The sequence below is a fragment of the Nicotiana attenuata genome, unplaced genomic scaffold (genome assembly GCF_001879085.1).
Source record: "Nicotiana attenuata strain UT unplaced genomic scaffold, NIATTr2, whole genome shotgun sequence".
NCBI classification, from domain to species: Eukaryota; Viridiplantae; Streptophyta; class Magnoliopsida; order Solanales; family Solanaceae; genus Nicotiana; species Nicotiana attenuata.
In genome coordinates this window covers 92,480-120,469 of record NW_017673491.1, presented here as the reverse complement: position 1 = coordinate 120,469, position 27,990 = coordinate 92,480, and the positions used below count along the sequence as shown (strand labels likewise).

General features: G+C 39.1%; 1 protein-coding gene across 1 annotated transcript; it reads right to left on the bottom strand.

Annotated features, from left to right (window-relative positions):
• On the bottom strand, positions 1–26,612 carry LOC109216522 (uncharacterized protein At1g28695-like). The gene is made up of 5 exons (XM_019380684.1): positions 26,453–26,612; positions 25,955–26,275; positions 22,992–23,296; positions 3,789–4,166; positions 1–568 (listed from the first exon to the last, which is right to left on the bottom strand). The coding sequence occupies exons 1-5, from the start codon at positions 26,610–26,612 to the stop codon at positions 59–61; spliced, it is 1,674 nt and encodes a 557-aa protein (XP_019236229.1). The 3' UTR covers positions 1–58.
• Between the last annotated feature and the right edge of the window lie 1,378 nt (positions 26,613–27,990).

Sequence of the window (27,990 nt, the reverse complement as noted above, 5' to 3'; positions counted from 1 at the left end):
TAGTATCAAAATCGACTATAAAATTAATCAGGTCAGCATGCATATGCAAAATTCCCCATCAGTTTTTCCAAGAATCCCAGCAATTCACATGCTGAGTACTCCATCCAAACGTCGATGTCTGATTTGCATCCGAGCCCTTAAATCTTCTCCAATCATGAAGGACAGCCGTCAGATCAGCCAATTTTGCACTTATACTAGGACAACAATTGGCATGAACAGTTGCAACAACGTTAACATCTTTACTATCATCACAAAAGCCACTGAAATAAAGGGTGTCCAAAAACCTAACAGTGAGACCCAATTGTTTGAACTTCCCATCTTTCATTAACTTGATCAAAACGTCCTGGTCTTTCCATCCTGTTGAATTAATGTTGTCTTTTCCGGCATACCAAGCATCCAACAATTCTATGGTTTTGCTGTTTGATTTGATCATGTAGAAGCCTGTGTTTATTGGGTTTTCTTCATACCACTGGCTTCCGTTGAACTTGTCTGTACTGATTTGAAGGTCTACGGTTTGATTTACGTACAAGTTCGGAAATGGATTCCTTAGCCATAGCACATCAGTGTCCTGTTGAATGAATAAACAAACAAAATTATATATAAAAATGATCGAACCAAATGCAGATCTCTAGACGATCGTATTTCACGCCGAAATAATAGAACTGGACTTGAGTTAGATTTAAACTTTTGACTTGCTTATTGTGACTAGATCTCTTATGCAAAAAGTAGAAGCAAGATGCACATGATCAATTTCAACGTAGGAAAATCTAGTCAAATATGGAATTTAATTATCACAAACGCGTTGGGTTAATTTGAAGATATTCGAGTTGTCTTCCCCCAAGATGCAAACTTGTCATTATATGTTGAACATTAATAGAGTAGCATCATTTGTTTACTAGAATAGAATCTGACCAGAAAGTTGTCTGGAAATACTAAATAGTATCTCTAGTTATAGTAACTGCTTACAACTTCCTATAAATGATTTTCTAGTTCAACTTTCCTTGCCATGATTTTAGCCTTTTTCCATGGTAAAAACAAACAAGAAAATGGATTCAACTCCTCTTCATTTCCCCAACTCCCTATATAAATAGAGGACACATGTCACCTTTTATCATTAATGCATGGTGTACATTTAATTATCTAAAGATTGGTCTTAACCATGCTTAGTAATAGGTAGTATTAATATATATAAAAATATTTATATTGCCCAAAATTACTCCAAAAATAGCACAAAAAATCCTGTTGCATAGATTCTTGCCAGGGATATTATGTTTTTGAGAGATTACTGCTACAGCAAAATTCAACAAAATAGAAACATCCTAAAATTAAGCTCTAGAAGAGGAAAAAACGGAGAATAAATAATTTAGACATTGAAGTTTTATTGTTACTGAAAATAAATTGACTATACACCTCAGGTTCTTCTTAAGTTGCAAAACTTGGTATGTAATATCACTTTAAAGATGAGATAAAGAGAATTTTAATGTATCACATATATTTATAAATTCTGAAAATATAGTTAGAGTTCTTTTTATTTAGCTAATTGAATTGTGGGATTTCCATAAATTTTCGGGAGCAAATGGAAATACTATTATTCTAACCATGATTTAGATCCATCTTTTGTAAATTAAATCTATCCTCCGTTATACTTTCCGTTCAAATATACTCTTACCGTTCATTAAAGTTTTATATTTTCCCCTATATTAACGGCCAAGACACGTGGCATCTTCTGAGAGGTTGAACTAACCCAACATTAAAAAAAATTCAACCTGACTTGTTACACATGACCCGCCTGACACTATTGCCCTAACTATTCGCATACCAAAAAGAGGAAGAAGTAGACATTATTCTGCCGTCTTCAAGAAAAGAGGAAAACACCTTATTCATCTTCAACAAAATTCAATTGGTATTCTACCATAACTTTTCGACATTGAAGTTAAACATAGTCATGTTTTTTACTTAAAATCACATCAGAGAGACAATCTCACTATTACCAGAAGAAACCATATGAACAGGGGAACCACCAACACCATTCTTAGAGAAATTTTATTTTGAGACCATTTTCACCATCCTTTATTATCAATTCCATCTTTTTACACAAGACCCAGGTCAACAATTATAAAGAGCCATTCCTTAAAAATCTTTATCAGTTTACTTTTGAAATCTTCTTTGTTGTCGGCGCCATCAAATTCCCATCATTGACAACGGGAATCGTCGGCGAAGTTTTCGTTCAAACTCGATGGTTGTCTGGTTGATTTTTGAAGGTGCATGGAATTTGTAAGGTGTTTCAGACTTTCTTTTGTTGCTCGCCACTACTGTTAGTTCACCTGCTGATGCTCATGCATCAAATTAGAACTGAATTTAGAACTACACCATAGTTGTAATCAACCAGAAAAAAGAAAAGAAGAACGAGGAGAAAGAGTTAGGGATTTACCCAATTTCAGGTGCTCAAAACTCAACTTATGACCTCAGGATTTACCTTAGACCGGGAAATAAAAGTCCAAAGAATAACCGGACTTTTCGTTCAAATAAAGAGCTAGAATACATACACCTGCGAGCCAAGTACCGTACCTGGTGACTCATCGGAATGAAAGGTGCAACTATTCAAGCTAAGAGAGCTATTTGGTTTTCGGAGGTGACAAGGGTTATTCTGTTTTCTTCAAATTCATGAAGATGGGGAATTTGGGTTTTAAATTTTCATAAAAGAAGACGATGGGAGACGATGGTTATTAGATGGCCAATTTAGAGTTCTCCATCAGCGGCGGTGGTGACGGAAGAGGTATGGTAGTCTAGGTGGAGACTGTAGGGTCAGATTTGTTTTAATTGAAATGGGTCGGATCAGGTCACGGATTATCTGAACGGGTTTGTGTTATTTTGTTATGGGTTGGGACCTTCGCTTAGCAGCCTCCACGTGGCAAGTCCGTCAAATCAGGGGCAAATTTAAAACTTTGCCAAACGGTAAGGGTAAAAATAGCCAAAAAGTATAACGGAGGACATAATAAACAATAGTAGAGGGATATATCTGACCCTTTTTCCGTAAAAAATCATCTAAACATTTCTCTCGATGAGAACTTTGAAAACGCAAAAAAGGTCTTTGGAAATAGGTTAAGTTAAAACATATACTATATACCTAAGAACTACAAAAGTACTAACTTAGAACAGATCCTTATTTTGGTAGTAACTACATTATACATATTTACCGACGTTGGAGAACTTAAGAAAAAAATAACCAGAAATTACGGCTCAATTTACGTGTAAAAGCACATGCTTTAGTTTTTACCGGCAAACATTAACTATCTTAATCACTTTCTCTCAATTCTCCCTAGATAAACAGTTGTACCCCTTCTGTTCCAGTTTATGTAAACCTATTTCCTTTTGGTTCGTTCTAGAAAGATGACTCTTTTCTAAATTTGGTAACAATTTAACTTAAACTTACAATTCTATCCTTAATGAGAATCTTTTATAGCCACACAAATACTCTGGCCCCTTTTTGACTTGTTTAGGATCACAAATTTCAAAAGACTTCATTTTTTCTTAAACTCTGTGCGCAGTCAAACAAACACATAAATTGGAACGGAGGGAGTAATTATTATTCCCAGTTTTCACTTTATTTTCCTGGAAATACTACATGAAGTATGCCTACATCACACCCTTGGTGCGGCCATTTTTCGTATTCTGCGTGGACACGGGATGTTTCGTACACCAAATTGCCATTTTTACTACATGAAATATGCATCGCAAAGCATGAAAGAAAAATTGCTAGAATAATTTTTTATGACACATAAACATACCGTAAAGATGAAGTTGTAACCTTTCTTAAGAACATCACCTAAGAACAAGGTTCTTCTCCACATCATCATGATAAAATCATGAGACAACAACTTTTCTCCACCAAAATCTACACCATCTGTTTCGAGCTTATAACAATGAAGATGCATAGAGTTGCACCGTTCGTACGAGGTTTGATCCATTGCAACGATCAAAAGGCGGTTCACTAATTCCCTAGTGCCTTCTCCTTGCCAAAAACCATCCAAGAAGAGATCTAGCATTGGTTTATCTCCCTCTATGTATGCTTTATTTACAACAGTAATTATTACCGTCTTATTCTCCGTTGCTGCTCCGGCCAACGCTTGTTCAAGATCATCTTTAATATACACTGTTTCATGCAACTGCATGCACCCCATAAAAGAAAACAAACCATTAGACATGAGAAGAGTAAAATGTAGCTCGGCACGCGTAGCTCCCGCCAAATTGCATTGAGTCTATATATTATAGGAGTACCAATTTTGTTATATTTTTGCAAAAAACGGTTTTCCAGTTTGAACTCGTGACATTGCGCCAAGACTACTTTTAATATAGGGGAAAAAATGCAGAAGTATATGATACTGATATGTATATATATATATTAAAACAAGAATTAAAATGTTACCTGTTTTGAGGGGTTAAAGAGTGAGAGTTGCCAAGGGAAGAAGGGGGTGTTGCTAGGAGAAGTGAAGATATTAATGGAGAAAAAGAGTAGACCAAAGAACAAAATCATGTATTTGATATGGTGACTATGATCAATTATGACTCGATTTTTAGCGTGGTCCATGGCTGTAGTGGGGATGATTGATTTGCAAGGCCGAAGAACTGATCTTGAAAATAAACTTCTCAAGGAGGAAATTTTATGGACTTTCCCCATTGCCAAGTTAGTAAGTCTTTGTGTTTTTTATGTAGCAAGAAGAATATATGATTTATTTAGACAACTACTATAGTCCACGTGTCAAACCAAGGTTTGACTCTTTATTATTTGATCAATTATGGTGGGTTGAGTGCAAGAGAGTTTTACATATGGAATAAATAATGGCTAACACGATACCGAAACATGAGACGTAATAAACAGTTGTCCATTTTTGCATTAGCCAAGATTTGGCTGATAATAATAAAATAATTTCGACCAAGTTTCTTCTATTCAGCTTCAAATAATTAGCGTTTAATCTGTTTTAATCTTCTGATAAAATGTGACAACTCCATCATTTCCTGTATCACTTGTTAAAATTATTTGTTATTATTACTTGTAAGTTGTAAACTACAATTCCATTTGACTGTAAGTAGTAATCAATAACTCAAACGCGACAAGCATTTTGGCAACACTTAATACCAGGTTTTAAATTTTAGAAGGACTTAGATTGCCATACGACGTGGATTTACGCTTTGAAAATCATTGTGGATTGCCGTACGATGTGAATTCCCACGTTGAAGATTATTGTAAATTCATAGTAATAAATAACAATAACCCCTTCTTATACTTAAACCTCTCATTATTGTAGGGGTAAAAACTTGCTCGGATCTTGTTATGGATCCAATATCCACGACCCAATACAAAGGAATTACACTAAAAAGTAACAATAATTGAGTAACAGAAAGAAAGTGGTTGAGGGAGAGACAGAGCCGCATAGAGAAATAGTCAGAGGGAGAGAGACTAGAGAAGGAAGTTTCTACAAAATTCAGTCTAACGTCTCCATGCTAACGCCTAGTCCTGTTTAATCGATTCGTGATTGCACTTCTTGGACCCAGATCCCAAATTAACCTTTTCGAAGGCCTTCTGGCCATGTGACTTCTTCTCGGCCCAATAATTCTTCTTGGCCCAATGTCTTGGTTCATAACAATACTCCCGTCCTTAATAAGAACCTTGTCACTACTAGAAATCTGATAATTATCGACCAAAATTTTCCGACCAACGTTGGTCGGTCAAAAAAAAGCGGCCAAAGTTACACGGAAACCGGGGGAAAATATTTTACATCTATTTTAAAAAGAAATACCGACCAAAGTTGGTCGGTAAGTTGGTCAACAAGTTGACCGAGCTGGTCAGACTTGCTTAGTCAAAGAAACTTTCACATTACCGACCAACTTTGATCGGTAATGTAGACCCAATTTTTAAAATTTTAATAGTTATATTATTATTTAAAATATTTTATAAAATTTACCAAAGTTGGTCGGTTAATTCAGGGGAAGCATTTACCGACCAACTTTGGTCGGTAATATGGACCCAATTTTTAAAATTTTAATAGTATATTATATTTAAAATGTTTTATAAAATTTAAAGAAATTTTATTTAAAATTACCGACCAAAGTTGGTCGGCTAATTTAGGGGAAGCATTTACCGACCAACTTTGGTCGGTATATTTTAATTTCTGGAAAATAACCGTTAACTATCTAAATAATATAAATGTAATCCGTTAACACTTTTGTAATACAAATAATGAATACACTATCATATGCTATAACATATACTATAACATGCTATATATGTAGTCAAAGTCGTACAACGAAGCGTGTGTTAAATATAGGTCAAACGTTTTGTTTTTTACATTAAACGATGCATCTGAGTAAGTTATAAGTCGATGAATAAATTTACAAACAGATATATTTGATGATAAATTATATATATAGACTTGTGAAGATCCTAATTAGTATATATAATTTATCATCAAATATATCTGTTTGTAAATTGATTCATCGACTTATAACTTACTCAGATGCATCATTGAATATTAGAAACAAAACATTTGACCTATATCTATTAATAGTAAAAATAAAACGTCTCGGCCTATAACGAAGTGTGTGTGTTATATATATACACACACTAACATATACTATAACAAGCTATATATATAGTTAAAGTATTACAATGAAGTGTCTGTGTGTGTGTATGTGTGGTATATATATATATATATATATATATATTAAGAATATGAAGCGCTAGGAACACAAGGTCCGGTTCTTTTAGGGATTGATAGACTTGTAAATTGATTCATCGACTTATAAATTATTTAGATGCATCGATGAATATTAAAAATAAAACGTTTTGACCTATATCGATTAATATAAAAAATAAAACGTCTCGACCTAAAATTGAATAATATTATATTTGTTTATCAATTGATTAATTATTCGTATGTAGTAATGTATAAGATTGATCATCCATTACAATATAGTGTATGTATGTGTGTGAAATTATTCATATACTTAAATATAACTTAGAAAATTTACTTACATAGATGCTATTATAATCTATTAAAAGTAAGCACCTAGTTAATATAATTTTTTGTAAAGATTATGCTTATAGTTTATAATTATTTATAATAATTGTATAGTTAAATAAAATAAATGCTTATAGTTAATATACCGACCAACGTTGGTCGGTAATTCTAAAATACAGAATGAAATAACGGGTTCCCCCTCCCCCCTCCCAGTTCTCTTACTTTCTTCCCCAAATTTACCCTAATTCCTCCCTCAATACTTTCCCCTCTCTTTTTTTATTTTTCTCACACAAATCCCATTCCCCACTCCGCGTCACCACCGCCCCTCGTCTACCGTCACCGTCGCTGGCCACTGCCGCTGCCACTGTACTGCCGCCTCTCTCCTTCTCCACCTAAAAATTCTAGGTTTGAATTACAACCCATTTCTTTGTTATATCTAGGTTTTGTTTCAATTATTTGAACATTGTATTTTATTGAGGACTAGGGTTTAGGTCTTGTTTTAATTAGTTTTGTTAATTAGTTTTATTAACTAATTAGTTTAATTAGTCTTGAATAGTTTAGTTAGAATTGAATTATTAACTTTGTATTGTCTTGTCACGACCCGGATTTCTCACCATCGGGATCGTGATGGTGCCTACTCGTGGTAGCTAGGCAAGCCAACTTATTTACCTTTTCATCACTAAACAATTATTTTAATAATTTATAGCATCAATATAGAACATGAAATTTACTAAAAATAATAGCGGAAGTCTGATTTATAAATCTGAATCAAAACACGGAACAGTTAATAATAGCCTCTACCCAAGATTTGGTGTCACATCACTCACGAACCACTAAGAATATACTAAATACAAAGGTCTGAAAGAAACATAGAAGCTGTCTGTCTCGAGACAAGGAGGCAACAGTCTAAAAGAGAACATAAAGAAGAGACGCCGGGCCTGCGGACGCCTGCAAGGCTACCTCGGTCTCGTGATAATGAAAGCCTGCTCCCGTACTAATGCTGCTGCTGCTCCTCAGAACCTGGACCTGTGCAAAAATGCACAGAAGCATAGCATCAGCACAACCGACCCGATGTGCTGGTAAGTGTCTAGCCTAACCCCGGCGAAGTAGTGACGAGGCTAGACCGGACACCACATAAACCTGTGCAGTTATAAATATACAACGGAAACAAAATACCAAACAACTAGCAATATGGGAGGGGGAAACATGCTGTGGGGAGATAACAATAGTAACAGTAATTCCGAGTAACAAACTAAAGCAGCTTAGATTCACAATGAACAAGGAAAACAATACTCAATATAAACACATGGTATCAATAACTGTTGCGGCGTGCAACCCGGTCCACAATTTACCATTGTTGCGGCGTGCAACCCGATCCACAAATACCACTGTTGCGGCGTGCAACCCGACCCACATCATTTATCACGTATCATTGTTGCGGCGCGCAACCCGATCCTCACATATTATTGTTGCGGCGTGCAACCCGATCCTCAATATCTTTGTTGCGGCGCGCAACCCGATCCACATCATTTAACAGTCTGACTCCCCAAACAACAGTCACGATTAAGAGGCATAAAAATATAAGCAAATATTTGACAAAAATCCCGGCAAGGGAAAGAAACCAACAAGTTCAACCAAACGTCCCGGCAAGGGAATAATCAACAACGCTTTCTCTTTCTTACTTTTCTTATCTTATAATCCACTCTACCATCTTGAGCCAACGCTCCACAGATTCAAGTCATTTCATATACTTTCAATATTCGTATCACAATTCGAGCCAATGCTCCTAGGATCAAATGATCATATCACCGATCACATGTTATTCACAACATATAGAAATCCTCTAATAAACACGGAGTTCACAACCAAGCCATGATAATCACATTATAAGGACTCACGGTCATGCTAGACACCAATGTATAGATACTCGTCACCATGCCTATACATCGTACTCGATCACATAGCAATTAGCAACAAGACTCAACTCTTATTCCCTCAAGCTAGGGTTAAACCAAACACTTACCTCAAAGCCTTGAAGTCCACTTAGTCCTCAACTATCGCTTTACCTCACTTCCACCTCCAATTCGCTCGAATCTAATCACAAATTGTTCAATTACTTTAATAAACACTATATGAATCAATTTGAATGCATAAAAATGATTTTCCCAAGTTTTTCCCAAAAATTCCAAAAACGCCCCGGGCCCACGTGGTCAAAACCCGAGGTTCGAACCAAAATCCGGTTACCCATTCCCCAACGAGTTCATGTCTATGTTTTGTTTTGAAATCGGACCTCAAATGGAGGTCCAAATCCCCAATTTTAAGAAAACCTAAGTTCTACCCAAAATCCCCATTTTCACCCATGGAAATCCTTGATTTTAAGATGAAAACATGTCTAATGATGTTAAAGATTGAAGAAGTTAAGTAAAAATTGACTTACAAATGATTTGGAGAAGATAGGTTTCTTGGAAAATCGCCTATGGAGTTTGGGTTTTGAAAGAATGAAGAAAAGAGGGTTAAAATTCGTCTAAGTATGAAAAATTGCAGGTCTCAGATGTGGGAAATGCGAACATGGGTTCGCAATTGCGAACCCAGCAGGCTTGGGAATTGCGAAAATGGTTTGGGAATTGCGAACATGGGAATTGCGAAGAAAGTTTGGGAAATGCGAACAGGCTTGGGAATTGCGAAAATGGTTTGGGAATTGAGAACATGGGAATTGTGAAGAAAGTTTGGGAAATGCGAACAGGCTTGGGAATTGCGAAAATGGTTTGGGAATTGCGAACATGGGAATTGCGAAGAAAGTTTGGGAAATGCGAACAGGCTTGGGAATTGCGAAAAATGTTTGGGAAATGCGAACCTGGGAATTGCGAAGAAAGTTTGGGAAATGCGAACAATCCTGGTAATTGCGAAAAATGTTTGGGAAATGCGAAACCTGCAGACCTGCAATTCCTTAAGTCCAAAATTTCACCCCGTGGCCTATCCAAAACTCACCCGAGCCCTCGGGGCTCCAAACCAAACATGTACACAACCTCAAAAACATCCTACGGACTTATCCGTGCAATCAAATCGCCAAAATAACATCAAAATCATTGAATCAAGCCCCAAATTCATCATTTTTCATTATAACTTCATAAACTTCAAACTTTAGATATTTGGGTCCGAAACACGTCAAATGACGTCCGATTTCAACCAAATTTTACAGAAAGCGCTTAACACATATTTAAGACTTGTACCGGGCGTCGGAACCATAATACGAGCCCGATACCACAGTCTTTTAATCAATTTTCATTTCCTTTTTCCTTAATAATTTCAGAGAAACAATTTGACAGAAAAATTCTTTCCTCGGGCTCTAGACATCGGAATTCGACTCCGGGCACATGCCCGAGTCCCATATTTTTCTACGGACCTTTCGGAACCGTCCAATCTCGGGTCCGGGTCCGTTTACCCAAAATGTTGACCAAAGTCAACTTTAATCATATTAATATCAAAATTCATCATTTTTCACACATAATTCATATTTAAGCCTTCCGGCTACACGCCCGGACTGCGCACGCAAATCGAGGCAAGTAATAATGAGGTTTTCAAGACCTCGGAAGCACGGAGTGGATGAGGAAATAGGTGATGACCCTTTTGGTCGTCACATGTCTTGAATAGTTTAGTTAGAATCTAGGGCTTAGGATTTGTTCTTATGAATCAAATTGAACTTTTAGGATATGAATTGGACTTTTGGGATATGAAGTGAATTTTTAGTTTATGAATTGAACCTTTTGGATATGAATTGAACTTTTAGGATATGAATTGGACCTTTTGGATATGAATTGAATTTTTAGTATATGAATTGAACCTTTTGGATATGAATTGAACTTTTAGGATATGAATTGGACCTTTTGGATATGAATAGAATTTTTAGTTTATGAATTGAACCTTTTGAATATGAATTGAACTTTTAGTTTATTAATTGAACTTTTAGTATATGAATTGGACCTTTTGGATATGAATTGAACTTTTAGTTTATGAATTGAACATTTAGTTTATAAATTGAAATTTTAGGATATGAATTGGACTTTTAGGATATGAATTGAACTTTTAGGATATGAATGGGACCTTTTGGATATGAATTAAATTTTTAGTTTATGAATTGAACTTTTTGGATATGAATTGAACTTTTAGTTTTGTAATGACTCGGCTGGTCGTTTTGAGCTTTTGCACTTCGCTCGCCGGTTCTCGGGCATGACTAGCCCCGTGTGATGTATTATGACTTATGTAAATCGTCGAATTTGGTTTTCAGGATAATCGGAATAAATTTGGAAGAACAGTTCTCAGTTTGAAGCTTAAAATTTGAAAGGTTGACCAAGTTTTGACTTTTTAGTATATGACCTCGGGTTGGAATTTTTATGATTTGGTTAGCCCTGTTAGGTGATTTGGGACTTAGGAGCATGATCGGAATGTGTTTTGGAGGTCCGAAGTAGATTTAGGCTTGAATTGGTGAAATTAGAATTTTGGCGTTTTCCGGTTGATAGGTGAGATTTTAATATAGGGGTTGGAATGGATATCCGAAGGTTGCAGTAGGTTCGTTGTGTCATTTCTGACGTGTATGCAAAATTTCAGGTCATTCGGACGAGGTTTGATAGACTTTTGATCGAAAGCGGGATTTGGAAGTTTTTGGAATTCTTAGGCTTGAATCCGATGTAAATTTGGTGTTTTGCTGTTGTTTTAAGCGTTCCGAAGATTGGCAAAAGTTTGAATGATGTTATGGGATGTGTTGGCATATTTGGTTAAGGTCCCGGGGGCCTCGGGTGAGTTTCGGATGCTCAACGGGTCAATTTTTGGTGGTTTGCTGGTGTTCTGCAACTGGTACGTTCTTCATCGTGATCGCGAGAGGAGGTTCGCGATCGCGTAAGGAAAATGAGAGGCCAGCTAGGTTAACCCGTCGCGTTCGCAGAGAAAGGAACGCGATCGCGTAGGTTAGTCAAGTTGTGCAACACGAACGCGTGGGCCAGGCCGCGTTCGCGTAGAAGAAATAAGGCGGCAGAGGAATCAGGTGTTACCCACCGCGTTCGCGTAGGGTCAAGCGCTATCGCGCAGCTCGGGGAAATCTATGCAACGCATTTGCGTGTGGATTAACATGGTCGTGTAGAGTAAAATATTGAGGCAGCAAAAATGTTCTTCGCGATCGCGAGGATATTTCCGCGGTCGCGATTAAGGAAAAATGACTGGGCAGAATATTAAGTTCTAAAACGAGGGTTTGGTCCATAATTTTGAAATTCCATTAGAGAGCACAGGAAAAGGTGAAATTTGAGGAGATTTTCAGTGGAGCAATTGGGGTAAGCATTCTTCACTCATATTTGGTTTAATTCCACGATTTAGTCTTGAATTTCATCATTTAATTTGAGAAATTAGAGTGGAAATTGGGGTAAAATGGAGGAAAAGTTTGAGAATTTCTTTTGGGGATTTGAGGTCCGATTTCGATGTTCTTGGCATGTACAAACTCGTGAGAGGACAAGGATTCTATTGATGTGATTTTTATCGGATTCCGAGACATGGGCCCGAGGTCGGGTTTGGTCAATTTCGGGATTCTTGATGTAAATTGGTTATTTTCGAGCGGGCTTTGCTCCTTTAGCATATTTTGATGGTATGGTACTTATTTTGGTTAGATTCGGAGCATTTGGAGGCCGAGTCGAGCGGCGAGGGCATTGCGGTAGAGAATTTCATCCGGATTAAGGTAAGTAGTGATTGTAAATACTGTTCTGGGAATATGAAACCCCGGATTTCACATCGTTGTGCTATTTTGAGGTGCCGCACACGTTAGATGACGAGCGTGGGGCCGTGCACCGTTTGGGATTGTGACTTGGTCCATCCCGTACGACTATTAAGTCGCGTATTTTACTTAAAAACTATTCGATATTGTTATATTTGGTAAAATATTATTGTGTTTGGGGCTAAATGTCGTCTCTGGGCCTTGTGCCGATTGTTTGGACCCTTAGAGGCTTTTACTACTATTTACCTCACTATTTTAGTTTAATGTTTACACTCAGTCATACTATGTTCTTACTGTTTTCATAACTCGGTTTTATTCACTCCTTTTGGTTTCATAAATGATTTTGAGACGAGTACCTGTTTTACTGTCAGCCCGAGGGGCTCGAGTGAGATTTGACTGAGTGAGGCCGAGGGACTATGTTGTGAGGATATCATGGGATCGGGCTGCGCGCCGCAGCATGTGGTACTGATTTGTGATATATGAGAGGTCGAGGGCCTGATTTATTATGCCACGAGGTGGCTTCTGATTCATATGAGGTCGAGAGCCTATTTGATTATGCCAGAGATGGCTTGATATTGTGCTTAGGCCATAAGGGCCCTCCTGAAGTCTATACACCCCCAGTGAGCGTGGGTACCCAGTGTGTGTGATGTGTTATATTCCGAGGGGCTGTTGTTGATTCATATTGAAGCCCGAGGGGCTGTTCTTGATCCATGTTGCCTGAGGGGCGGTTTTGATTCATGTTATGTACGAGGGGCTGATTACGAGTGATTGTGAGGTAGCCCGAGGGGCTGGTTCTGTTAATATTATGCCCGAGAGGCGGTTTATGGTACATGTTTCGCCCGAGGGGCTGCTTACTATTCTATCATTTTTTTACTCACTGGTTTTATCACTCGTTTGAAACTATTGAAAGTTGTTTTAAAAGGTTTTACTAAAACTGAGCTTGATTTACGTAGTAAATGATTTCTGTACTATTTTGGAAATGTACTGTACTTGCTGTAGCGTTATGACGTGGCTTACGTGTTTTCTTACTGCTCAGCTTTCATTTACTTTTATTACTTACTTAGTTGGAGTACTCACATTACTCCCTGCACCTTGTGTGCAGATCAGGTAGTTCTGAACCCGGTAGCGGGTGTTGATTGCTCAGTGGCGGAGTCATTGGAGTTAGCAAGGTAGCTGCCCGACGTTCGCGACACTACTTTTCTCCCTTTTGTCTTCCTTAGACTGTATTTAGTACATTTTTTATTCTTAGTTGTGTTCAGACCTTTGTAGATGCTCGTGACTTGTGGCACCCCGATGTCGGGCTTGTGTATTTATTCCGCACTATTCATGTAGACTTACATTATGATTTATCTGATTAATTAAAGGCTTAAAAGTGATTGTTATTGATTAAATGGTTAATTCGAGTTGTGTCGGTTGGCCTAGTTTCACGATAGGCGCCATCACGACCGGGTCGGTTTTAGGGTCGTGATAAGTTAGTATCAGAGTCTAGGTTACATAGGTCTCGCAAGTCATGAGCAGGTTTAGTAGTCTCGCGCATCGGTACGGAGACGTCTGTGCTTATCCACGGGAGGCTGCAAAACCTTTAGGAAAAACTTCACATTCTTGATTCTTATCGTGCGTTCTTGATTCAGCTTGAAATGTAACTCATTGAATTCCTTCCATGCGTTCGTATGGCACATGAGCACTCGGTATCAGTTGTGCATTGATGGCTTGTGATTCCCTGATCGAGAGGCGAGATGTGATCTCTGTGTGTTGATGTTGGGCTAGTCTGGAAGACTTGAGGCTGGATGTTGCCTATAGCTTGAGCCCTGAGCTATTTATTGCGCGAGCGCGTATTTCTGGATCTATATGTTCGATTGTGTCCCTATTAAGGGAAGTGATGACTGGATAGTTACGTGATGAGTGTGATGTGACTGCGAGAGGTGTTCATATGAATTGAATGAGATGAGAAGGGTCTGCTTGGGGGCAGCAAGAACTATATAGTGTTTGATTTCCTTCGTGATTTGATGTATAGCCCCGAGTTATGGGTGTGAAGAAGGATCTTTTCATGTTGCCTAGTTGGGAAGTGAAGTAGATTTCACGTTGTGATATGAGTTCAGACTCAGGAAGATTAAATGACTGCATAACGTTTATAACGGTGGAAGGGTATAAAGAGATGTTAGTTTGAGGTGAAGTAGGTGGGTTATCTCCCGCGGAGTGTTCTGAAGTTTGTGTGTTCCTTATGTTGTTGTTGGAAGATCTCCTTTACCAGTAAAATATATGTGTTTCAATTTAAATTTGGGGTCGCTTAAGAGAGTGGGCTTGTTTGTTACGAGGGTGAACGCGAGATTTGCAGAAGATTTGAAGTCTTAGATGGTCTGTGTTGCACGAGCTTATGAAGGATTGAGTTTAATCTCACTATGGTATTATGGCAGTAATAGAGTATACGCATTATGAGTTATTGTGTGTTTTGATCTATGGCTTTGAGCCAAGTGGGGGAGCGTGCTATTGATTAGTTGATTGCACGGTTATGTGCTATGTTGGTTCCAGTTTGAGGAGTACTGGTGAATCAGTTATGGCTTACGGGGTTGAGACCGAGGATGGCTCGAGTAAAGGGAATTTCAATAAAGGTTATGTTATGCTTTGTGGGTGTATAAGAATCGCGGGATGACTTGAGTTGTTATTGGTAAAGGATGTGTGGTGTAGGTCATGAAGTTGCTTGGTTGCATTGGAGCACATGTCATCCGGTCCATTTGATCGGTCTAATTGCGGATTGAGTAAAGTGGATGACTCTCGAGAATGGTTCTAATGGGTTCAAGATTTTACATGTAATAATTGGAGATTTTCAAGTTGTATATTTGGATAGAAACTGAGGTTTGCATTGGAGGGTGTCAAGACTCGTGGTATTTCTATATCATTATGGGCTTCTATATATTAGTATCAGGAAGGTAAAGGTAATGGCTTTGGATTCGCAGGAAGTCCCTTCAGGGTAGGTATATTGAATGTGGTGCTTTTGGGAATATTTAAGAGAGTATTCAGCGGCTTATGAGCCTTAGACAGTGCAGTTTTATTCTTGGGTCTCGTATGGTGAGTTTGGGTTGAGGAATTGTGGTGTTATAGCAAGAAGGAGTATCAAGTTGAAGGTAAATCAGAAGGAAACTCGGATAGATGGGATAGCTTGGTAGTAGGCCGGATCGGGATGGTAAGGATATGATTAGTTCTTGGGATGCTTAATAGATAATGAGTTTCTGCAGGTGTTTCGCGGCAATGCTCTTGGTTTTTAGTGGCCTACGTAGCTTGGTTGAGTTAGAAGGATTCAGTCCTGACGGTTAGTTTTGTGCAAATGGAATTCGGAGGGTTCTTGATGGTTTCTACCACGGTTAGAGATGTATATTTGCAACGAGCGTGAGGAGCATGGGGTGTGTAGTGATTTTCTTCTAGATGGGATCAATGGAAAGTTCTTGGCTAGTTTAGTGCGCAGCTTCTTGTGGCTCGGAAGGGATATGAAGTTCTCATGTTTATCCTAGGATGGTATGGTATATGCGGTATGTTGTGTAGTATTGAGATTTGCATGAGTAAGGTCACGGTTCAGCTTTGAAAGGAAGGTCACAAATTCTTAGGTAGCATGGACAATTTAGATGACTAGATAAATGAGATCACTAATTGGTGTGGCTTGATGAGGGTATACATTTGAGAAAGGGCGATGTGTTTGAGTTGAGGATACTTCATTAGTATTACGGCGCTCTCTTGTTGGATCGACTGCTGATATTCGAGTTGCTTGGTGGTACAGAAGAATTATAGGAGTACCTCTCGTGGGATGATTGGGTATTAGAGGTGTGTTGTATATTTGAACGGTGGAGTTGGGATCGTATATGGTGATTCGCGTGCTGTGTGGATTTGGAGACTGGGAGTTCTCATAAACAGGTTAGGTCGTGGATGTGGACCGCGTATATCGGTCTTGTGTGGTAACCATTGGAGGTCTGGAGACCCGATTGGATCTCTGTTGCTTGGTATGTTAGATTTTGGATGTGATATGGGGCATAGACTGGTTGTCTCAGCGTCGTGTTATTCTGGACTGTTGTACTAAGACGGCGACGTTGGCTATGCCGGGAATGCCACGGAGTGAGTGGCGAGGTTTGACGAATTATGTTCACAGTAGGGCAGTGTCATTGTTGAAGGCCCAGCGGATGGCTGGGAAGGATCGTTTTTCTTATTTGGACTTCGTGATGGATGTCAATCCAGAGACTCCTACCATTGATTCAGTTCCGGTAGTGAGGGATTTTCCGGATGTGTTTCCTGCTGCCGGGCATTTCGCCGGACAGGGTTATTGATTTCGGTATTGATTTGGTGCTGGGCACTCAGCCATTTCGATTCCACCGTATCGTATGGCACCGGCGGAGTTAAAGGAGTTGAAGGAGCAGCTTCAGGAACTCCTTGATAAGGGGTTCACTGGTAGGCTAATTTGGATGTGTGTTCTGCATCGAGTCCACTTGGTTGACTCTGAGTTGTTATTGTTGAGGGATGTGTTGATTCGATTGTTATTGAGCTTATTAGTGATCTGGGGAGATCTATGAGTTATCTTTCTGTGATGCGAGGTGTTAGGATTTATTAGTTATAGGCACATGTGGTGCGGTTGTATTGGGGCCTCTCGGTGGAATTCGAGCGGGAAGAGTATTGGGTATTGCTCAACGGATGGCGTATCGGTTGTGTCCTTTCGGGTTTGTGTAGTGTTATGTCAATTGCTTCGCCGTGGTTATGATGATTTACTTTGGTTCTAGACATCAAATTGCGTGTGGTTGTCGATTTTGAGCATAGTGACTTGAGGTGTTTCATGTGGATCAGTGTTTGGATAGGGTCGCGCATTGCAGCAAAGTTATGTGGAGGTATGACCCTTTCGGGTTAGATTCGTGTGTTCTGGTTCTACGACGTGTGATGGGTTCTCAGCATTGTGTTGTGGTGGTACTGGTGAGCTTGCGGTACAGCTCTCTCATTTGAGTCACTTTTTTCATGATTTGAGTACGTTTGGATTGTTGCTTGTTGGTGCGCGGATTGCACGAGTTGTGGCTTTAGATTGTACTGATGTGTCATGTCACCAGAGTAGTTGTATTGGATTATATGAGATCGTTGGGATCCATAATGAACACAAACGGATTCGGTTTCAGCATGTTGGAACGATAATATCGATGTTCGGCTAGGAAATTTGCTATGGTCCTTGCAAGGGAGAAGTGGCTTCACGAATGGTTGGTCTGAGGAATGGTTAGGGCTTCCTATGTTTTTCATTTATCATTGGTAGTATACGGAAGTGTTGGAATGAGGCTTTATTTGATAAAAGGCTTATTATCGAAATTCGGATGTTTTGAGCAACTGCTGTGATTAGAAGTTATCGCTACAAGTGTTTGAGTTATGTGGTATGTCATGCAATTGCACCTGAGGTTGTAGGTATGGGTTATTACAGCTTGTTCAGGCTTATTCAGAGTATAAATGTGAGATTCTGATCTTGTAGATGATTTTAAAAGTGAAAATGTGGTTCTAAGGTCTATGGGCTAGGTTAGATTGTGGAATTGCGGTTACATTGTGCTATCGGACCTATATGAGGTAGGGTGACGTGGGATCACCCCCGCGTATCTGCATGGTAAGGTCATAAAGCGACTTGTTGGCTTTTGGAACAACTATGGGCACGTTCGATGACAAACGTATGTTTAAGTGGGGGAGGATGTAATGACCCGACCGGTCGTTTTGAGCTTTTGCACTTCGCTCTCCGGTTCTCGGGCATGACTATCCCCGTGTGATGTATTATGACTTATGTAAATCATCGGTTTTGGTTTTCAGGATAATCAGAATAAATTTGGAAGAACGGTTCTCAGTTTGAAGCTTAAAATTTGAAAGGTTGACCAAGTTTTGACTTGTTAGTATATGACCTCAGATTGGAATTTTTATGATTTGGTTAGCTCCGTTAGGTGATTTGGGACTTAGGAGCGTGATCAGAATGTGTTTTGGAGGTCCGGAGTAGATTTAGGCTTGAATTGGCGAAATTGGAATTTTGGCGTTTTCCGGTTGATAGGTGAGATTTTGATATAGGGGTCGGAATGGAATTCCGAAAGTTGCAGTAGGTTTGTTGTGTCATTTGTGACGTGTGTGCAAAATTTCAGGCCATTCGGACGAGGTTTGATAGACTTTTGATTGAAAGCAGAATTTGGAAGTTTTTGGAATGCTTAGGCTTGAATCCGATGTAAATTTGGTGTTTTGCTATTGTTTTAAGCGTTCCGAAGATTGGAACAAGTTTGAATGATGTTATGGGATGTGTTGGCATGCTTGGTTGAGGTCCCGGGGGCCTCGGGTGAGTTTCGGATGCTCAACGGGTCAATTTTTGGACTTAAGGAGTTGCTGGTTTGCTGGTGTTCTGCAACTAGTACGTTCTTCATCGCGATCGCGGGAGGAGGTTCGTGATCGCGTAAGGCAAATGAGAGGCCAGCTGGGTCAACCCTTCGCATTCGCAGAGAAAGAAACACGATCGCGTAGGTCAGTCAAGTTGTGCAACGCGAACGCGTGGGCCAGGCCGCGTCCGCATAGAAGAAATAAGGCGGTAAAGGAATCAGGTGTTACCCATCGCGTTCGCGTAGAGTCAAGCGCTATCGTGCAGCTCGAGGAAATCTATGCAACGCGTTCGCGTGTGGATTAACGCGGTCGCGTAGAGTAAAATATTGAGGCAGCAAAAATGTTCTTCGCGATCGCGAGGATGTTTCCGCGATCGCGATTAAGGAAAAATGTCTGGGCAGAATATTAAGTTCTAAAACGAGGGTTTGGTCCATAATTTCGAAATTCCATTAGAGAGCATGGGAGAATGTGAAATTTGAGGAGATTTTCAGTGGAGCAATTGGGGTAAGCATTCTTCACTCATATTTGATTTAATTCCATGATTTAGTCTTGAATTTCATCATTTAATTAGAGAAATTAGAGTAGGAATTTGGGTAAAATGGAGGAAAAGTTTGAGAATTTCTTTTGGGGATTGAGGTCCGATTTCGATGTTCTTGGCATGTACGAACTCGTGAGAGGATAAGGATTCTATTGATGTGATTTTTATCGGATTCCGAGACGTGGGCCCAGAGTCGGGTTTGGTCAATCTTGGGATTCTTGATGTAAATTGGTTATTTTCGAGCGGGCTTTGCTCCCTTAGCATATTTTGATGGTATGGTACTGTTTTTGGTTAGATTCGGAGCATTTGGAGGCCGAGTCGAGCGGCAAGGGCATTGCGGAGTAGAATTTCATCTGGATTGAGGTAAGTAGTGATTGTAAATACTGTTATGAGGGTATGAAACCCCGGATTTCACATTGTTGTGCTACTTTGAGGTGACGCACACGCTAGATGACGAGCGTGGGGTCGTGCACCGTTGGGGATTGTGACTTGGTCCATCCCGTACAACTATTAAGTTGCGTATTTTACTTAAAAACTATTCGATGTTGTTATATTTTGTAAAATATTATTGTGCTTGGGGATAAATGCTGTGTCTGGGCCCTGTGCCGATTGTTTGGACCCTTAGGGGCTTTTACTACTGTTTTACCTCACTGTTTTGGTTTAATGTTTACACTTAGTCATGCTATGTTCTTACTGTTTTGATAACTTAGTTTTATTCACTCCTTTTGATTTCATAAATGATTTTGAGCTGGGTACTTGTTTTAGTGTCAGTCCGAGGGGCTTGAGTGAGATCAGATTGAGTGAGGCCGAGGGCCTGTGTTGTGAGGATATCATGGGATCGGGCTGCACGCCGCAGCATGTGGTATTGATTTGTGATATATGAGAGGCCGAGGGCCTGATTTATTATGCCACGAGGTGGCTTGTGATTGATATGAGGTCGAGAGCCTATTTGATTATGCCACAAGATGGCTTGATATTGCGCTCGGGCCGTAAGGGGCCCCTCCCGGAGTCTGTACACCCCAAGTGAGCGCGGGTACCCAGTGTGTGTGATGTGTTACAGCCCGAGGGGTTGTTCTTGATCCATGTTGCCTGAGGGGAAGTTTTGATTCATGTTATGCCCGAGGGGCTGATTACGAGTGATTGTGAGGTAGCCCGAGGGGCTAGTTCTGTTGACATATGCCCGAGGGGCAGTTTATGGTACATATTTCGCCCGAGGGGCTGTTTACTATTCTATCATTTTTACTCACAGTTTTTATCACTCGTTTGAAACTACTGAAAGTTGTTTTAAAAGGTTTTACTGAAACTGAGCTTGATTTACGTAGTAAATAATTTCTGTACTATTTTGGAAATGTACTGTACTTGCTATAGCGTTATGACGTGGCTTACGTGTTTTCTTACTGCTCAGCTTTCATTTATTTTTATTACTTACTAAGTTGGCGTACTCACATTACTCCCTGCACCTTGTGTGCAGATTCAAGTAGTTCTGAACCCAGTAGAGGGTGTTGATTGCTCAGTGGCGGAGTCATTGGAGTTAGCAAGCTGGCTGCCCGATGTTCGCAGCACTGCTTTTCTCCCTCTTGTCTTCCTTAGACTGTATTTAGTATATTTTTGATTCTTAGTTGTGTTCAGACCTTAGTAAATGCTCGTGACTTGTGACACCCCGATGTCGGGCTTGTGTATTTATTCCGCACTGTTCATGTAGACTTACATTATGATATATCTGATTAATTAAAGGCTTAAAAGTGATTGTTATTGATTAAATGGTTAATTCGGGAGTTGTGTCGGCTGGCCTAGTTTCACGATAAGCGCCATCACGATCGGGTCAGTTTTAGGGTCGTGACAAGTTTATGAATTGAACTTTTAGGATATGAATCGAATTTTTAGTTTATGAATTGAACTTTTTAGATATGAATTGGACCTTTTGGATATGAATTGAAATTTTTAGTTTATGAATTGAACTTTTTGGATATGAACTGGACCTTTTGGATATGAATTGAAATTTTTAGTTTATGAATTGAACTTTTTGGATATGAATTGAACTTTTAGTTTATGAATTGAACGTTTAGGATATGAATTGGACCTTTTGGATATGAATTGAACTTTTAGTTTATAAATTGAAATTTTAGTTTATAAATTGAAATTTTAGGATATGAATTGGACCTTTTGGATATGAATTGAATAAAAAAAGAGTAGGATATGAATTAACTAAATTAATTTGTTCTTATTTTATTTGTATAGATGGAACATCGTACTTGGATGTACAATAGAAATTATCCTAATCGGCGGGGATTGCGGGGGGATTTTGTAGAAAGGGTTGATGACTTTATTAGACATGCAATGTCACTTCCACCATACCAAAGTGAAGGAGTAATTAGGTGCCCTTGTGTCAGGTGCGACTGTATGAAGTTTGTAAAATCGGAGGAGTTAAGCTTCATCTTTATAGGAAGGGGTTTATAGAGAATTACTTTTTGTGGACTAATCATGGAGATATAGATAGTAGCCGTGGGATATTTCATAACATGGTTGTTGGTGAAAGTAGTAGGTCGGTGGAGAATACAAATCTTGATTCTAGAATTCAGGATATGGTTGCAGATGCTTTTGGGATGCACTTCGGGGGTGAGCCCAATGAAAATGTTGAACAAACTCCTAATAATGACGTAAAATGTTTTTATGAACAGTTAGAGGAAGCTAGTCGTCCACTACGTAAAGGAAGTCCGCACTCTGAGCCGTCTGTTGCAGTTAGATTACTAAGTATCAAATCTGATTGGAATATTTCTCAAGCAGCCATGGACTCTTTCATTGACCTTATGAGTGAACTAGTTGACCCTAATATCAAATTACTTGGTGATTGCTACAAGGCAAAGAGATTTGTTTCTAAGTTAGGACTTTCGTCAATGAGAATTGATTGTTGTGAAGATGGTTGCATGTTATATTATAAAGATGATGCAACTTTAGACAGTTGTAAATTTTGCAAAAAGCCTCGTTTCAAGAGGCTGTACAGCGGGAATATGGTCGCTATCAAGGCGATGCACTATTTATCTCTTATACCTAGGTTAAAGAGGTTACATGCGTCGATGAGTTCTGCACTCTCGTTTTATAGCTAGTTTCTTATATGTTTCAATCTAAATATGTATTATATTCAGATGGCAGGCAAGGGTCAAGGTAACAATGACCCTATTGGTTCTCGGGGTCGAGAAAAGGCTTAGAAGGGAAAGAGGATGGTAGATAATAATACTCCCTCTTTTTCACCCTCTTCAGAGATGCCTATGTCTTATCCTCCACCCCACGGTTGTATTGAGCTGCCATAGGATCACGAGCCCTACACCTTCATCCAGACACCAGGTCTTTCATCATAGGGCCATAGGACTATACGCCCGACATACAGTCTAGTTGCCTCACGACCACGTGGATCGCAGCCATCTGCATCGCAGCTATCCATATCGCATTCCTGCATATCACAGCCACATGGATCGCATCCACCCATGTCACACCCACTCGGGTCACAACAATCAGTATCATAGCCACTTGGGGTCCATCCAGATATGTCGCAATGACAGGGATCGCAACCATCTTCATCAGCGACTCCATCTATTTCAAGCCTTCGCCTGCGAGGTAGTAGCTTTGGCCCCCCTACACCGTCCACACATGCCTCTGATACACATACTTCGGACGACGATGATGATGATGATGAGGAAGTGCATTATGATCAATATGACAGGATCATCATAGTCCCTGAGGGTGATGGGTAAGAGTTATTTATTATTTTGCGTTTATTTTTTTTGTAACGTTTCTACTAAGATATTAATGTGTTTTATAATTAAATTGCAGGTTCATTCAAGTAATAAGACTACGAGGATAATCACCAAAGCCATCATAAAGCTTTATGATGGCCCTTATGCGACTTTGGTTGATTTTTCATTCTCGCTGAAGGAGCAAATTTTCAATCAATTTAAGGTATATATGTTCTTTTAAGCAGTTTAATAATTTATACTTATGATATTTCCATATAATAATTAACTTTTGAAATACAGAAGTGTGTATGGGAACACCGCTATAGCACGGAAGTGGCTGCAAATTTTCATCAAAAAACTCGCAGGCGATTGTCGGATGCTTTCTCCGATGCTAGAAAGAAGAACAAGAAGCCTGACTGGTTACTTCAAAATTTATGGGATGATTGCAAAGGCAATGGCTTACCGCAAAGTTCTTAGAGAAGAGCGAAAAAGGAAAGAAAGCTCGTGCATCTGAGAAGGGAGGCTCCTTGCACATTAGAGGTGCGATCAGCCTAGGGACAATAAAAAGAAGATTGGTACGTAATTGCTTAAATTATTTTAATTTTCAAAGTATATCTATTATGTTTATTAACTAAATTAATTTATTTTCAGAAAAAGAAGTTGGGGCGTCCAATGAACCATGATGAGCTATTGAAGGAGACGCATATTGTAAAGAAGAAGAAAGAGACGGTTCAAGAAAGGTGGGTCGAGGACCGGGCCTCGAATGTATATGTAAGCTTTCACTTTTCTTTAAGTATTTTAATTTACTTTTATATAAATTTTGAAATACTAATTCAATTTAAACTTTCATATAGGGTCGCTACCAAACTAACGTGGAGGAATTCATCCGCACTCAGCCAGCTGGTGAATCGGGCGAGCCAACCCAACCTTCGGACGAGGATGCTGAAAGAATATGGATGGAGTCTGCTGGCGGTCCAAAATGGGGGAAGGTATACGGGCTTCCTACTAAAAAGTTCCATCGCTATAAATGTGGAATCCAAGGAATAGGGACTTCCTTGCAAGGCAAGCAACTTAATAGGGAGAGCCTCTCCGCTATGCAGGAGACTGTGACAAAGCTCGTATCCGAGCTAGAAGCGGCCAAGGAAAGAGAAAGGGTTAGAGATGCTCAATTCCTTGTTATGCAAGCTCAGATCAGAACTCTCCTATCTACTGGAGCTTTTTCGTTGCCCCGGTCTCGTGGGTCATCGCCAGAGGCTCGACCTGCACCTGATCGTTCCTCCCGTCCTCCCCATGATCGTTCTTCCCGTCCTCCACAAGACCCTTCTCTATACCGTCTTGTAGACGAAAGTTCATCAGACGGTGATGATGATGTTATAGAAAATACTCCTTGACTTTTATATATTTTGAACTAGACAAATAGAACCAGTTTTGAACTAGTTGTAATAAGTTTTAACTTGGTTTTGGATATTTATGTTCAATTGAACTTTAATTAGTTAGTTTTAATGTATTTATTGATTGTTGTTGTTGTTGTTGTTGTATGTTGCTATTAGGTGTGTTGGTATGCTGACAGGTGGTGTAGCTTCCAAAACAGGCATTTTATGCCAAAATTAAAACCCAGAAAACCGACCAAAGTTGGTCGGTTTCTACTAAAAAAAATATTTTTCTGCAAATTACCGATCAAAGTTGGTCGGTAATCGTTAAAAAAATAAAAAATTTATAATTACCGACCAAAGTTGGTCGGTTAAAGAACAAGGAATTCCCAGAATTCAACATTACCAACCAACTTTAGTCGGTATTGTTAAATTTTAATTTTTTTAAAAAATATATATATTTTCATTTACCGACCAACTTTGATTGGTATTTTTTTAAATTTAATAGTTAATAAAAAAATATAATTCAAATACACCGACAAACTTTGATCGGTAAAATTAAATTATTAAAATATATTTCCGACCAAAGTTGGTCGGTAAATGTTTTGGCCAGTAATTGGCCATAACTGACCAATGTTGGTCGATTTTTACCGAATTTGTAGTTGTGTGTCCTCAAAGTTCGAGAGAGGGCATTCTTTTGAAAGAACAATGGTAGTTATGTTGATTTGTGTCATAGAAAAGGATGCCCAAATAAAATCCGTCCTGGACACAGTAGAGTCTCTATCAAATGTTGTATTCACATGACAAGGTGCAAAGTTAAGATACGTGCAACATAACTAAGTCCACTGAAGTGATTAAGGCCCTGTTTGGTTATGAGTTTTGCCAAAATAAATTTGGGATTTATTTTCAAAACTCATGTTTGGCCATAAATTTTGCCCATATTTTGGACAAATCCCAAATTCCAAAATCAGCTATTGAGCTGATTTTGGGCCAAAATCCCTAAACTTGGAAATTATATACATGTTTTTCCAAAATAAAGTTGGAAAATATGTTTTGAAGACGTATGTCCAAACACATTTTCAACTTCAAACCAAACTTCACCCAAATCAGATTTTTCAAAATAATTTTGGGATCTATGGTCAAACGCTAGCTAAATATACCTCTTTTTATAAGTTGGTCGCAATTACAATTTAAAAGTACACACGACATCTCCTTCAAGCATTGGGCTAGCGCAAGTCCATGTTGAGAATTAAACATGACAAGGTCACCAGAACAAGAAAATGTAGAACCAATCCATGATGAAGGTTTCACTATCATTGCAGGAACAAATTGCAGTATTTCTTTTCCAATAGTAACAACTTTCTCTTCCTCATTTTTGTCTTTATTTTCAACAGCATTAGCACAGTCATTTGCCTTATCACTTAGAGCGACATGACACTCGGGATCATTAGGAAAATGTGCCTCAATAGTATCCAGAATAGCGGCTTTAGACCGAATTCCACGAACACCTTGTGCGCCTCATTGTTGTTGTATACAGATGGCTCAACAAAGTATTGTGGCAAAGGGAAGTCGGCATTCTCTCTATTTTCATCTAAATCCGAGTGACAGATCTCCTCTTTCGCTTGAGTTGCCAAAATTCCAGCACTGTCATTTTCAATTGCTATTGATGCATTCTCGTCACAAACCCTCCGGTTTCACAGCATCTGGTGTTGGTAGCATTGTTTCAACATCTACAACATTATCAGTATTCGTATCCGACTTTGCACCAAACACCTTGTGGGCAAGGTTGAAGTTGTTGTAGTATGATTGTGCATTCCAAGATTGGGGCAAAAGGGAGTTGGCCATAGTGCACAGCGGCGAAATAGCCGCACCTCGTGTCGGATAATAGTCTACTTTGTAAGTTGTCGGAGAAAGGCCAAACGCCCCTTAGGTGCATCCCGATTTCGAAAACGAATAAACAATTTGGCTACAAAGTGGTCCAATCCGCAAGCTGTTTGTTTCGATATAATCAACAATACCAATCCAAAGCCTCGCCATCCAAATATAAAGAAGCCAACGACAATTTATGATCAGAAGAAATACTATAGCGGGTGAAATACTGTTCTACCTGGAATACCCATGCCTTAGGGTTATCGCCGTTGAATCTGGGTATTGTGACCGATGACCGATGTAGCTTCCATGGACGAATACAAACCAAAACAAGAATGTTGGATGTTGGGGTCTACCATGGTAGACAAGTCAATGAAAGCACCAATGTTATGGATCCAATATCCACGACCCAATACAGAAATAGCGGACTGAAAAGTAACAATAACTAAGTAACAAAAAGAACGGGGATGGGATAGACAGAGCCACAGAGAGAAATAGTCAGAGGGAGAGAGATTAGAGAGGAGAAGTTTCTACAAAATTCAGCCTAACGTGTCCATGCTATCGCCTAGTCCCTTTTAATCGATTCGTGATTGCACTTCTTGGACCCAGATCCCAAATTAACCTTTTCGAAGGCCTTCTGGCCCTGTGGCTTCTTCTCGGCCCAATAATTCTTCTTGGCCCAATATCTTGGTTCATAACACATATGATGTTTATACCCATCGAATATTGGATTAGATCAGGGGTCACTTATGTAAAAATAGCACAGGCTAGTCAGTTTTCGGACTAGTCATTCAAAAATAGCAGCGTTTGCAAAGTCATTGAAAAATAGCCACTATTTTGCTGCAACACGGAAAGTTCCAGCATAATATACTGGAGACCGGTGCACCTGTGTATGAACTTCCAGCATATTATGCTGGAACTCCAACACGCGGAAAGTTCCAGTATAATATACTGGACCGATATATTATACTGGAAATCTAGTATAGTTATGCCGGAACTCCAGTATATTATACTGGAGTATTTTCCGGATTTTGAACAGTGTTTTCGTTCAGATTTATCTTTACATGAAAAGTGGTGGCAATTTTTAAATGACCACTTGTAAATTTGATTATTTTTGAATTTCTTCCCGTACTTATTGGATTAGCCGACCCGTTTAGAGGAGATAAACTTGAAGGAGGTTATATAAGGAAGTTTCTTAACTCCTAAAAAACTAGCGTGGATCAATTGATTCCATCGGTAGTTTTCCTGACAAACTTCTCTTCTTTAAAATCTCTCGTTCAAGAGAGAAATTGCTCACCGGATTCTCCCTTTGAAAAAGAAAAACATTGCAAAAGAAAATAAGGCATCTAATTTG